The sequence below is a fragment of the Lolium perenne genome, chromosome 4, assembly GCF_019359855.2.
Source record: "Lolium perenne isolate Kyuss_39 chromosome 4, Kyuss_2.0, whole genome shotgun sequence".
NCBI lineage: Eukaryota > Viridiplantae > Streptophyta > Magnoliopsida > Poales > Poaceae > Lolium > Lolium perenne.
Window position 1 is genome coordinate 229030748 of NC_067247.2, and position 12371 is coordinate 229043118.

The 12371-nt window shown below is 48.9% G+C and overlaps 1 protein-coding gene across 2 annotated transcripts; it reads left to right on the forward strand.

Annotated features, from left to right (window-relative positions):
• The first annotated feature begins 5506 nt into the window (after positions 1 to 5506).
• Positions 5507 to 11188, forward strand: LOC127323300 (probable beta-1,3-galactosyltransferase 2). 2 transcript variants are annotated; one of them, XM_051351461.2, is made up of 11 exons: positions 5507 to 6056; positions 6886 to 6982; positions 7065 to 7120; positions 7243 to 7436; positions 7562 to 7625; positions 8768 to 8840; positions 8940 to 9060; positions 9317 to 9404; positions 9479 to 9604; positions 9718 to 9827; positions 10588 to 11188. In XM_051351461.2, exons 1-11 carry the CDS (start codon positions 5917 to 5919, stop codon positions 10734 to 10736), a joined length of 1218 nt encoding a protein of 405 aa, XP_051207421.1. In that variant the 5' UTR covers positions 5507 to 5916; the 3' UTR covers positions 10737 to 11188. The 2 variants fall into 2 exon arrangements, with proteins under 2 accessions (XP_051207421.1, XP_051207422.1); XM_051351462.2 differs by lacking the exon at positions 5507 to 6056 and adding an exon at positions 6648 to 6799.
• Positions 11189 to 12371: the final 1183 nt, after the last annotated feature.

Sequence of the window (12371 nt, forward strand, 5' to 3'; positions counted from 1 at the left end):
CCAAGACGAGGGACAAGTACGTCGACCGCTTCAAGGCCCCCTTAGGCGCGCTCACCACCAAGCTCGCCCGTTCCACGGGTGTGAGCTCGTCTGCGCGCATCCTGCTCCCGGATGACGAGCTTGCCTCTCTGGCTGGCGAGGCGCCTGGCGCTGCGGCCTAAGCCTGGTTTGCTCCTGCAGGGTCCCTCTAGTTTACCATGTTAGAACACCTCCCAGCTCTGTTACTGTCAGTGTGTGCGTCTGCGTCTGTGTTAGTCCGCCTGTTCGCGCCGCCGTGTGGCCGCGCTTGTCTGCCTGCTTGTGGCTCCTCCACCGAGCGGCCTCTGTGGTGTGTTAGTCTCTGGTGCTTAGGCCGAGCGCCTGTGCTCTGTTCCGGTCACGTTGTAATCGTTCTCCAAAGTACGTTGGCTCGCCGTTTGAGCCAACGAGTTGTGTTGTTCTGTTACACCACCGTGCCTGCCGAGTTTCCCTGATGGATCGCTCCTTTTCCATACTAAACTGGAACCCCCGCGGCCTCAATGCGAGGGCTCGTCGTTTGGCGGTTCAGTCACTTGTTGATCAGGTCCGCTGCTCAGTCCTTTGCCTGCAGGAGACCAAGCTGGCCTATTTCTCTCCGGAGGCGCTGCGCGAGACGCTCGGTCCTAGGCTCGATGGTTCAGCCTTTCTGCCAGCTGCTGGCACTCGAGGTGGTGTTTTTCTGGCTTGGAGCACTTCTATGTTTGTTGTTGACTGCATAGATATCTCTGATTTCGCGGTGATGGCGCGCCTCTCACCCTGCTCGGGCGGGGCTCCTTGGTTCATTACAACGGTTTACGGGCCGGCTGATGCTGCGCGCAAGCCGGCGTTCCTCCAAGAACTCATCGCTCTCCGTAACCGTGTGCCAGGCCCCTGGCTTATCCTAGGGGATTTCAACCTCATCTACGAGGCTCGGGACAAGAGCAACGACAACCTTGATCACCAGATGATGGCACGCTTTCGTGCGGCTCTCAATGCCAGCGAGCTGAAGGAGATCAAGTTGGCAGGCCGCCGCTTCTCTTGGTCAAATGAGCAGAGCGTCCCCACCTTCTGCCGCCTCGACCGTGCCTTCTGTGACGCGGACTGGGACTGCGCTTTCTCCAACGCGCGTCTGCAGCCCCACGCGTCCGTGATGTCTAACCACTGCCCGCTCATCCTCACTTGCGACTCCCCGATTCCGCGGCCGCCACGCTTTCGCTTCGAGGCGGCCTACTGGGTTCACCTTGACGGGTTCCAGGAGGTTGTCTCCCAATCTTGGCAAGCCCCCTGTGCTGCGACTGATGCGGTGGGTCGCCTTGAGGAGAAGCTTACTCGGGTGGCTAAAGCCCTCCGTCTCTGGCACAAGCACTTCATTGGTGACACCAAGCTCCAGCTTCTTATGGCGCAGGACACGGTTATGCTCCTGGATGCTGCACAAGAGTCTAGGCAGCTACAACCTGATGAGCTTGAGCTGCGGAAGGCGCTCAAGTCGCGCATCCTTGGCCTCGTGGTCATCGAGCGGATTCGGCTGCGGCAGCGGGCTAGAGTGAATTGGCTAAAGGTCGGCGACGCCAACTCGCGGTTCTTCCACCTCAAAGCCAACGCCAGGCGCCGGAAGAACTTCATACCCTCGCTCTCCGGCAGCCATGGGATGGCAACGGAGCATGCCCACAAGGCGGAGGTCATCAAGGACTTTTTTGGAGCTCTCCTAGGGACGCCAGCTGCCTCGGAGTCCGTCTTTGATTGGGATGCACTTGGGCTGCCCTCGGTTGACCTATCTGAGCTTGACGCCCCCTTCTCAGCTGATGAGATCCTTGCTGCCATCGCCGACTTGCCTGCTGATCGGGCACCTGGGCCAGAAGGTTTTAGTGGCGCCTTCTTCAAGGCTGTGGCGCCCATCATCATCCAGGATCTTGTCCTTGCCTTCCGGCAAATCTTTCTGCTGAACCGGACAAGTCTTCACAGACTCAACGAGGCGCACATTGTGCTGATTCCGAAATGCGATGGTGCTGCTACCCTTGGCGACTTCCGGCCTATTAGCCTCCTACATAGCTTCGCCAAGCTGTTCATGAAGGTCCTAGCCACGAGGCTTGCCCGACGCATCGACACTCTCATCTCGCCAGTGCAGAGTGCTTTCATCCGCGGGCGCTCCATTCAGGACAACTTTCTGCTTGTCCAAGGGCTTGTGCGTCGGTTTCATCGGACTAAGTGTCCGGCCCTGATGGCCAAGCTCGACATCGCCAAGGCTTTTGACAGTGTCTCCTGGACTTACCTGCTGGACATGCTGCGGGCTAGGGGCTTCAGTCAGCGCTGGTGCGACTGGATCGCCCTGCTACTCTCCACCGCCTCCTCCCGTGTCATCCTCAATGGCAATGTGGGTGATCGCATCCGCCACCGCCGCGGTCTGCGACAGGGCGACCCGCTGTCCCCCTTCCTCTTCATCCTAGCAATGGAGCCACTGCACCGTATCCTCTCTCTTGCGGCGGATGAGGGAGTCCTGTCTAGGCTGCGGGGTCGTGCCAACGACCTCAGGACCTCCATCTATGCGGACGACGCTGTCTTCTTCATCAACCCGGTTAAGGTGGAGCTCCAGGCGGTCCGTGACATCCTTGCGCGATTTGGTGAGGTCACCGGCCTGCAGGTCAACTTCGCCAAGACTGCAGTGATTCCCATTCGCTGCGAGGGCCTCGACGTTGCCGAAATCGTCGCGCCGCTTGGGGCTAGGATTGCCGCCCTCCCCTGCAAGTTCCTGGGGTTACCCCTCACCCTCCGCAAGCTCCGCAAGGTTGACTTCCAACCGTTGCTTGACCGCATTGCTAGCCGCCTAGCCTGTTGGAAAGCCAAGTTGCTCTCGGCTGCTGGACGACTTGTGCTCCTCAACGCCGTCCTCTCCGCGCTCTCCACCTACTGGATCTCTATCCATTCGCTCCCGGTTTGGGTGCGCAAGGAGATCGACCGCCTTCGCCAGGCTTGGCTGTGGAGGGGTGACGACACTTGCCACGGTGGTCACTGCAAGGTGGCTTGGAGCCGTATTTGTCGGCCTCGCGATCTTGGCGGCCTCGGAGTTCTCGACCTCGACCGCTTTGGATCCGCCCTTCGCCTCAAGTGGCTTTGGTGCGAGCGGGTGGCTCCGGACACACCCTGGGTTGGCTTACCTGTGCCGTGCTCACCGGCAAAGAGAGAGCTCTTCGCCGCGGCCACGACTGTCACTCTCGGTGACGGCCAAGTGGCTCGTTTCTGGTTTGATAGCTGGATGGATGGTCAGGCCCCCTTCGCCCTCATGCCTCAGTTGTTCGCAGCTTCGCGCCGCAAGCAACGCACCGTGCATGAGGCCCTCTTGGACCGTAGATGGGTGCAGGATCTTCATGGCAGGGTCTCCGCGGATCTGCTGCCGGACTTCGTCCGTCTGTGGCTTGCGGCCGAGCGTGTCCACCTCACCCCCGGTGTACCTGACGCCTTCACTTGGCTGCTGACGGTCTGGTTCCTACTCCGCGGCCTCGGCTTACAGGCTTCAGTTCCTAGGCTCCACGGACTCCCCACTTGTCACCTCCATCTGGGAGGCCTGGGCGCCGGCAAAGCACAGGCTGCTTGCCTGGCTGATCGTGCAAAACCGCGTCCTCACGGCGGACCGGCTCATGGCGAGGCGTTGGCCCAACTCGTACTTCTGCCCCTTGTGCTGGAGAAACCTGGAGACGGCCGAGCACCTCCTCATTGAGTGCCCATGGTCGCGCAGCCTATGGAGTGAAGTGGCTTCACGTTTCGGACTTTCCTCCCTCCGGCCTGAGAGATGGCGATCGCTGGGATCCCTGCCGGTGTGGCTCGCCTCCCTCGCGGCGGCCGTGCCAGCGGACGCGAAGACTTGCAAGTCCATCGCACTCATGGTCATTTGGGCTATTTGGCGGGAGCGTAACGACCGTATCTTCCGTGCTAGCGAGCGTACACCGGTGGTAGTTCTTCGCGACATTATAGACGAAAGCTCCTGTTGGGCGATGGCTGGCTGTCGGCACCTTAGAGCGCGAGAGTAGTCGCCTTCGCCTTGCTGCCTCGGCAGCTTTTCTTTGTACTCTTGCTTTTCTGGTTTTTGAGTTCCTTGTAACTCTTTCCTCTATCAATGAAATCGCAGCTCTCCTGCGCTTCCTCAAAATTTAGGTTTGAATGGTATTTCGTTGTTCTTTAGTTGGTGGACTAAATTGTTCCTTCGCCATGAGTTTATGGACATTCTTGACATCAGCTATAAAAAAACTATTCTTGGCTTATTGTCTAGTTCCTTCCTTAGCTCCCACTCTTCTTCCCCAAGGATTGGGTTAGGAAATAAGAAAGAGGGCAACGAAAAGGATGGAATAATTAGTTTGTTTTCTTCTTCTTCTTTCAATTATTATTATTATTATTATATATTATGCACGGATGACTGTTTTTATGCAGCAATGGCTTGGATTTTGGGGAAAGATTTTCTTTGAGATGGGTATTTCTTGTAAAGTTGATAGAATATATATAATCTAAGGCAAGTTGAAGAGAGAAAACATAAATTTGGATCTGGAAACCAACTAACCAAGAATAGCTAGACAATGATCCAGAAAATGATTGGCCCCTAAACGCACATGACTAGCATGAGATGTGCCCAGGACTTTGGACTCAGACCAACCTGGATTCGCTCTTTTCTCCACATGGCCATGCCAAGCAACTTATTCTTCCAAGTAGCACCCTGTTATCTTGTGAATTTATTTTTCTCATGTTTTAATCTTCCGTAACAATGTGCAGAACTCGACTTATTTTCCGTGCATAGACATGTTCTCCCTGATTTCCCTGATAAGTAGCTAACGAATAATAGTGTTGTGATTGAGAATTAGCTCTAGCTACCTGTAAGTCTGCAATTGTTCATAAGGAGAGAATAACATCCTTCAGCAGAAAGGGAACACGATCCCTTGCCTTGTTATAGAGAAAAGCCAGGGATAGACAACGGAATAGCTACCCTTTTGGAACTACCAGACATCCGTAGTGGAAACCATAGAACTTGGGAGTGACAGATACAATGCTCGCCTTAATAGGCACGCGACTCTTTTTTTTTTTTTTTAAAAAAAAAGGGAGAATGCCACATTAGTGGCATCAATAGTTGCATATTGCTTATTGATTGATTTATTCATAGCACCGTGACTCCTAACATAGACGAACGGGTAAATAATGTTTTTATCTCACATCTAAGAAAACTCTACACCCAAACTACAATTTACATAAATTGCTTGGCTACCCTCTTCTTAGAGAATTCAGCTCCAACACAGCCCTGCAACTGTATAAATAGTCATGTAAGCTTAACAACAGGATGGTTCGTTGACTTGACCGTAGGAGCAAAAAGTCGCAGTTTCTACCCACCGGATCAAACGCCTTAATCTAACTCGCAGCATTAATTATGTCATGTCAGTATCAATACTATAATCCCCCAAGAAGAACAAAGCTTAATCCAAGTTAACCACCAAGTTAAGCCGACCTGACATCACCAAAACAAACGCTGTGCGGAATAACTCAGGGACAGGCACGAGATCCCTTGCCTCCTCGAGACTCTACTCTACTCTGCTCCCTCGTTCGCTGGCTGGCTCACTCACGCACCCACACGCATCACAGATCACACGCACGAGCTCGCGCAGTTGGTGCGTCCTCCTCCACCACCCCCCCCTTCCCCTTCCCCTTCACTTCAAAGACACCAACCAGTGGGAGGGGAATCAAGGAACCCAGGAATCTAGAGAGAGAAGCAAGGTGCAGACTTGTTCTTCACAAAAGCGAGAGAGTAGGAGGCGGAGGAGAAGCAGGGACCATTAGTTTCCTGACTGAATTCTCCTAGTGCGATCGTCATGTTTCCGAGAAGAAAGCCATAAGGCCCTGTAGAAGACCATTAGTGTTTGCGCAGAGGGATAGAGAGCAAGAGAGAAGATGAGCTTTAACAAGAGCCGGGGAGCAGCAGGGGGATTGGCGGCAGGGGAGGAGCTGCTGTTCAGGGGCACCATCTCCAGGAAATGGACCTTCCTGCTCTGCCTCAGCAGCTTCTGCATAGGCTTCATCTTCACCAACAGGTGCATGCCAAGTTTCTTCTTCTTCCTTTCTCATCTTATTACTTGCCTTCCTCGTCTTCACCCAGTTTTTTTTTTTCGATGCTCAACTTCCCTCGAGTTCTTGAGGTCCAATTAGTATTCTTTCTAATTTTTATTAAGTCCAATTAGTACATGAATGTTGACCGTTTAAGTTCTGGGCGGTATTAGGTTTCTTCGGCCGCTTCCACAGAAAACAAAACAAAAAGAATGACTTTGCCAACTCTGATCACCCAGATTTTGACCTCATCCAATTAATCTCTCCTCCTCTTTGAGTTCTTGGGGAAATCTATTGGCTTGTTGAGTTCTTCTGCTCACCCCATTTTAGTCAAGCGAGTACTACTTCCCACGAGGCCACAACCATGACTATAGCTGCTGTACTTGTTTGTCCCTGTGCACAATGACTGTTGCTGCACGTACTCTCAACAGAGACGGGCAGGGGGAAAACGAGGGAAATCTCGTGAATTGCAAGGCTCGTGCAGTGAACGTGGAATTTTGGATGCGTGTACTTTAGTGGCGGATGCGATGCTTCTTTATGTTGGGAAGATCTTGCATCGCAGGCAGGTAATCGTCGATGGCCATTAAACGTGAACTACCCATCCAGCATCTGCTAGCAGTCTACCTGTCGCCGACAACATCGTGGCGCCGTGTCTGGTTTATGTTTGCTCTGGCCCCATGACCCGGCCTAAATCGGTAAAAGTGAAATCACTTTTACGTAGTTCGACCGGGTACAATTATCTCTGTAACCCCGTGTTTGCATTACAACCTCAGTACCAAAATGCTTACAGGTTCTCCTTAATGCTGAATGATGCAGGATGTGGACCATGCCAGAACCCAAAGAAATCATGCGGAGATCGGTCCTCCAGGTGGACAAAATGAATCTGGCCTCTAGTCATTGTGCTCCGAAAAGTGTAAGCATAGCTCCACTCATGTCATATTACTGAACTTCGTTCTGTGATCTGACCATAAATTCCTCCTCAAAAAATAATATAGATTAGCGAGCGAAAAGATGTTGCTGGAGAAGTCCCACGAACTGAAGATGCTATACTGTAAGTTCACCCGGGGGCTGAATCAGTATTCAGTAGATCTGTTCGTTTTCTACTGGTTCAGACATCACGCTAGTGTGTTTGCCAGACGCTTACAAACACTTCCTTCTGTTGTCACTTGTCAGAACATTGGACAAAACTATATCAAACTTAGAAATGGAGCTAGCCTCAGCGAAGGCCACACAGGATTCTATCCTCAACGGCGCACCATCACCAGAATCGACGGAGAAACGCAAGTACTTCATGGTCATTGGCATTAACACTGCGTTCAGCAGCCGGAAGCGACGAGATTCAGTTCGTGCCACATGGATGCCTCAAGGTTTTGCACTTCTTTGTTCTTTCAAGTTACTATTCAAACACTTCTCTTTTTTTGGTGACAAATGTTGCAGTGCTTCCCTGCCTCAGTACCTTGTTCCCTGATCTGTTTTGTGCTATTCGCTACAGGGGAGAAAAGACGGAAGATGGAGGAAGAAAAAGGCATTATAATTCGTTTCATCATAGGTCATAGGTTAGTTCATAAAAACATCAATATACATATATGCTCAGGACAATATACTTGACATTTTATGGCCCAGAATATAAAATTTACAAATATATCTTTCAACTTAGTGATATATTTTTCGTGGGCACGCGAAAAGCGTGCCATATCTTTATAGAAGAGAGCAACAACAATTACAAGAAACCAGTGGGGGATGCGAACATCTGCCCTTGGCCAACCCACACACACCACCCAACTCGACACCTACCGCTCCCCTCCTCTCGCAGCCTCCCAAATGCTGAACTCCTCCAACACACTGTCTATGGTTTGCTCCGTGGAAAGCTGCCTGCCCAAGTTCCCGAAAACCCGGGCGTTCCTCTGCTTCCAAAGCGTTCAGGCGATCAGCAGGACAAAAGTATCAAAACCTCGCCTCTCCTCCCTCCGCAACCTCTTCCTCGTCTCTGTCCACCATCTCTCCAGGTTGGTGTTCTCCTGCGGTTCCTGGAGCTGCGAGCCCACTCTCCTCAAACAGCCAAACCAGACCATCTTTGCATACGGGCACTGTGACAGGATGTGATCGACATTGTCCCCCTCTTGGAGGCAGGTGGCGCAGGGATCTGGGCGGTCCTACAGGCCATGGCGGGCCCTCCTGTCCGAAGTCCAAAGCCTTCCCTTCATCGCCAACCAACCGAAGATCTTGCACTTAAGCGGGGCGAAGGAACTCCAGATCGGTTTGGCCATACTCCAAGTAATCCTCCCCATGCAAAGCATATTATAAGTCTCCCTGGCGGAATATCTCCTAGATGTTGAGCCTTTCCAAGTGATCTGATCCGGCCTACTTTCATCACGCGGCACACTTTCTAGCTGATCCCAAAGCAGTGTGCATTGCATCCAACCCTCAATGGACAGGTCTCCTGAAACATCCGATAACCATGTGTCATCTTGCAAAGCATCGCTGACCTTCCTCGCATTCTTCCTCCTGGTCGGGACCAACGCCGCTACCTCAGGCGCGATCTCATCCACGCTCCGCCCATTGATCCATCGATCTCTCCAGAAAAGAATATTCTTCCCATCCCCCAACTCGAAGCTCGCCAGGCTCTGGAATACATCATTAGCTTCCACATCATTAAACTTAGTGATATCTGAAACTTGCGATTTGTCATATTCGACAGTGCAACATCTGGTGGGATCCTCGATAAAGCAATTGACGCAGAAGATAGAAAACATGGTGATTTCTTGAGGCTGGTAAGTTCCTTTTTGGAGTTTATATGCAAGGTACAGTATTTATATCAATCTGTATGTGCAGAAATTAAATATTTTTGGAATGCTTTCTCACTCATACAGGACCATGTTGAAGGGTACCTGGAACTTGCAGCGAAGAGCAAATCGTACTTCGCCAAAGCAGTGTCCATGTGGGATGCAGAGTACTTTGTTAAGGTGGATGACGATGTACATGTGAATATAGGTGAGTACATTTTGCTACCAGAAACATTCAGTTGATTTTCCTTTTTGCCTCTGATAAATTCGTACAACAATTACGCATTATGACAGTCTCTTACATTTCATTATAGCTTCACAATTAGATGGAAATTACCAGTTACGACTAAAGTTTATCATTATTTGTTTATAATAAAGATGTTACTTCTGAAGCTAACTCACATACTTCCAGATTCTGCCTCGCTTGTACTTTTCGATATAACAAAATTTCAACTATACTGCAGCAACTCTTGGAAGCATACTGGCTAGACATCGGTCGAAGCCTCGGGTATACATAGGGTGCATGAAATCCGGCCCAGTCCTTGCTCAGAAGTAAGTCCATTTGATACTATAACACATTTGTTGATCTTGCGATGGCGGCTAAAAGTAGAATTATTTTCTTTCAGGGGTGTAAGATACCATGAGCCTGAGTACTGGAAATTTGGCGAATGGGGAAATAAGTACTTCCGCCATGCGACCGGCCAGCTCTATGCCATCTCAAAGGATCTGGCCTCTTACATATCAATCAACCAGTAAGCAATTTATATATGCATGGTTTACCTTCTTGTACTAGTATTGAATTTTCTATGCACAACACCTACCCATCGCTGACTTGACTGACTATCATTGGATCGCAACATTTCAGGCATGTTCTCCACAAATATGCTAACGAGGATGTATCATTGGGAGCCTGGTTCATCGGAGTAGATGCCGTACACATCGATGAACGCCGGCTGTGTTGTGGCACACCGCCAGGTAAGCTTGAAGCCTCCCACTCCTTTGAAAAGAATTGCTTCCTCTTTCAGATACTAGCGAACTGCAACTGTATTTTTACTGTACCTTTTACGGGCAACTACAGCTGTATTTATCTACCATAGAGCTTACTTGACCTGTATGCAATCATTTCGGAAAGCAGCGTACCTATTCTTAATGTGTAGTTAGAAGTTGGAGCGGTTGCCAGTCAACTTCACTAAGTAGGTGCGGTATCAGCTATCAGAAGCATGTGCTTCTCAACGTTGTTTATGGTAATCATGTGCGATCAGTCTGTGATGACATGTGATCTTTCGTTTATAAAAAGAAAAGAAGACCCCTCTTCCTCTGAAACTTTCACCGTCCCTTCTGAGCAACTAACAGTTCACATTAGGTACAGTTTCTTCAGGGATAGTGTACTGAGGAATATGTTCCAAGTAAATATATAGTAAATAAAATTTATGTAACTGATAGGTTCTACATGCTGAACACAATTTATATGGTAGGTAGGAAACATTTGTACATTTCAAGAAGTCCTAACAGTGATCCGAACTGTCATCTGACAGCGTTAACCACCACCACAGCGGCAGTGAACCTGAATTTTTTTAAGACAAATATAGATAACTGTGGATTTACATGTGCGCACCAAATTTAAAGATCATGACAGCAAAGTCTTCCACATATAAGTATCTGTACAGGAGTAGAAATCATTTCAGTAAATTTTTTGGATATATTTGAGCTAATTGTTCTTGTCACAATTGTTCAGATTGTGAATGGAAAGCGCAGGCGGGCAATGTCTGTGCGGCCTCGTTCGACTGGAGCTGCAGCGGCATCTGCAAGTCCGCGGATCGGATCAAGGAGGTCCATCAGCGATGTGGCGAGAATGAGAATGCTATCTGGAACGCAACCTTCTAAACTGAAGAATCTTCAAACTACACGCTATTGAAAGAAGCGGGCACATAATATCGATATTCAATTCGTGCTTTAGCGGACCAGATATTCTAACCATTAGTTGGAATATCAAAATATTGGAGATGGTGGCCGATTCAGAGCGCATATCAAGAGCATGAGATGATTGTACAATCAAGTGTACAAGCATGACCGACAGTAGAAGTCTTCTTTTTTTTTCTTCCCTTCTATTCGCTTTCTTCTTCTTTTAGTAGTTCATTAGGAAGTGTATCAATGTACGTGGGGGGACTTTTCTGTTTTGGTCCTGGAGAAGATCCCTGGAAACTTTACCTATAAAGATGAAAAGGTAGTGAGGAGGAGAGTGGAAGGAGAGGGAGAGTTTCCCCCCACCATTCTTGGATAATGCTTATAAGTGATGCTGGTTGATTAACATAATACAGAAGTTGTTCCTTCTCCAAGATTGTTTTAATTTTGTTTCTATAGCACTCAGCCACTGAACATGTCCATGCCATTGAACCTTTCAATGCAAATTGGATGCATATATTTCTTCTTACTAGTAAATATACCTGTGCATGATGAAAATTTGGTGTTCTCTTTTTTCATCACCACCGTCACCAACCATGTAGACGCCGTCTCCGGTTGGTTAATTGATGTATGAAGGAACAATTTCAGGAAATTATAATAAGCAAACAGTTGCAGCAAATGATGACAAACAACCAGATAACCTAAACACATCAAGAATAATGCAACATATGACTATCTGAAATTTCACTTCTTATTTGTACTTATTGTAGAACGATATATTTGTACTTATTGTAGAACGATAGAGAGGGAGAGAGATTGGAGAAATATGATGGATGATTATTGAGCCTTATAGGTGAGTATATATAGTGGTACGAGACTTGGAGGCCAACAAGACTTTGCTAGAGATAAGGTAGGATACGGATTGTAAATATTAAACTACCAAATATATGCACACGGAATATATCTCTAACATCCCCCGCAGTCATAGCGGTAGCATCGTGAACAACTAGAGCATCGCAGACGATTAGACTGTGCGGGCTCTTCCAGGAGAGATACCGATTCACAGTGTGAAGGCACATAAACACAATTGCGAGACCGGCCACTTGGTAGAACTACCAAGTCCATATCCACAACTAGCAACAACATACATGACGAATCTGACTTTGATGTAGATGAATCAAGTAGCCATTGCAGAGCCACCAGAAGTCGTAAAGTTTTTACTGGTCAGAACTCTCCTTCTGTTGATCAAGGTAAGTTGTGCTACCAAGTCCTTACTGCATTTAGCATGTTGTACTGCAAGTCCTTTCACGTATTTTGCTAGCTGTGTGCCTCCCTTGTTTGTTGATAATATTGCTACAGGGCAGTGATAATGCTGATTTGGATGAAGCAGACGAGGACCCTGTGGTGCCATTCGAGAATGGCACTATTGATAAAGGCACGCTCGTGTAATTTGTATGTTTCTTATAGAGTCTATTTGGTGTAACACCATTATTATCTCATCAGTTGTTTATATGTGTAGCGGTAAGAGGGCCGAATATGGGGAAATGCCTGATCAAATTGACCCGCTCTCGAGGATCCAAGCTACCTCTGATAATAACGAGAGGGAGGACAAGGCCG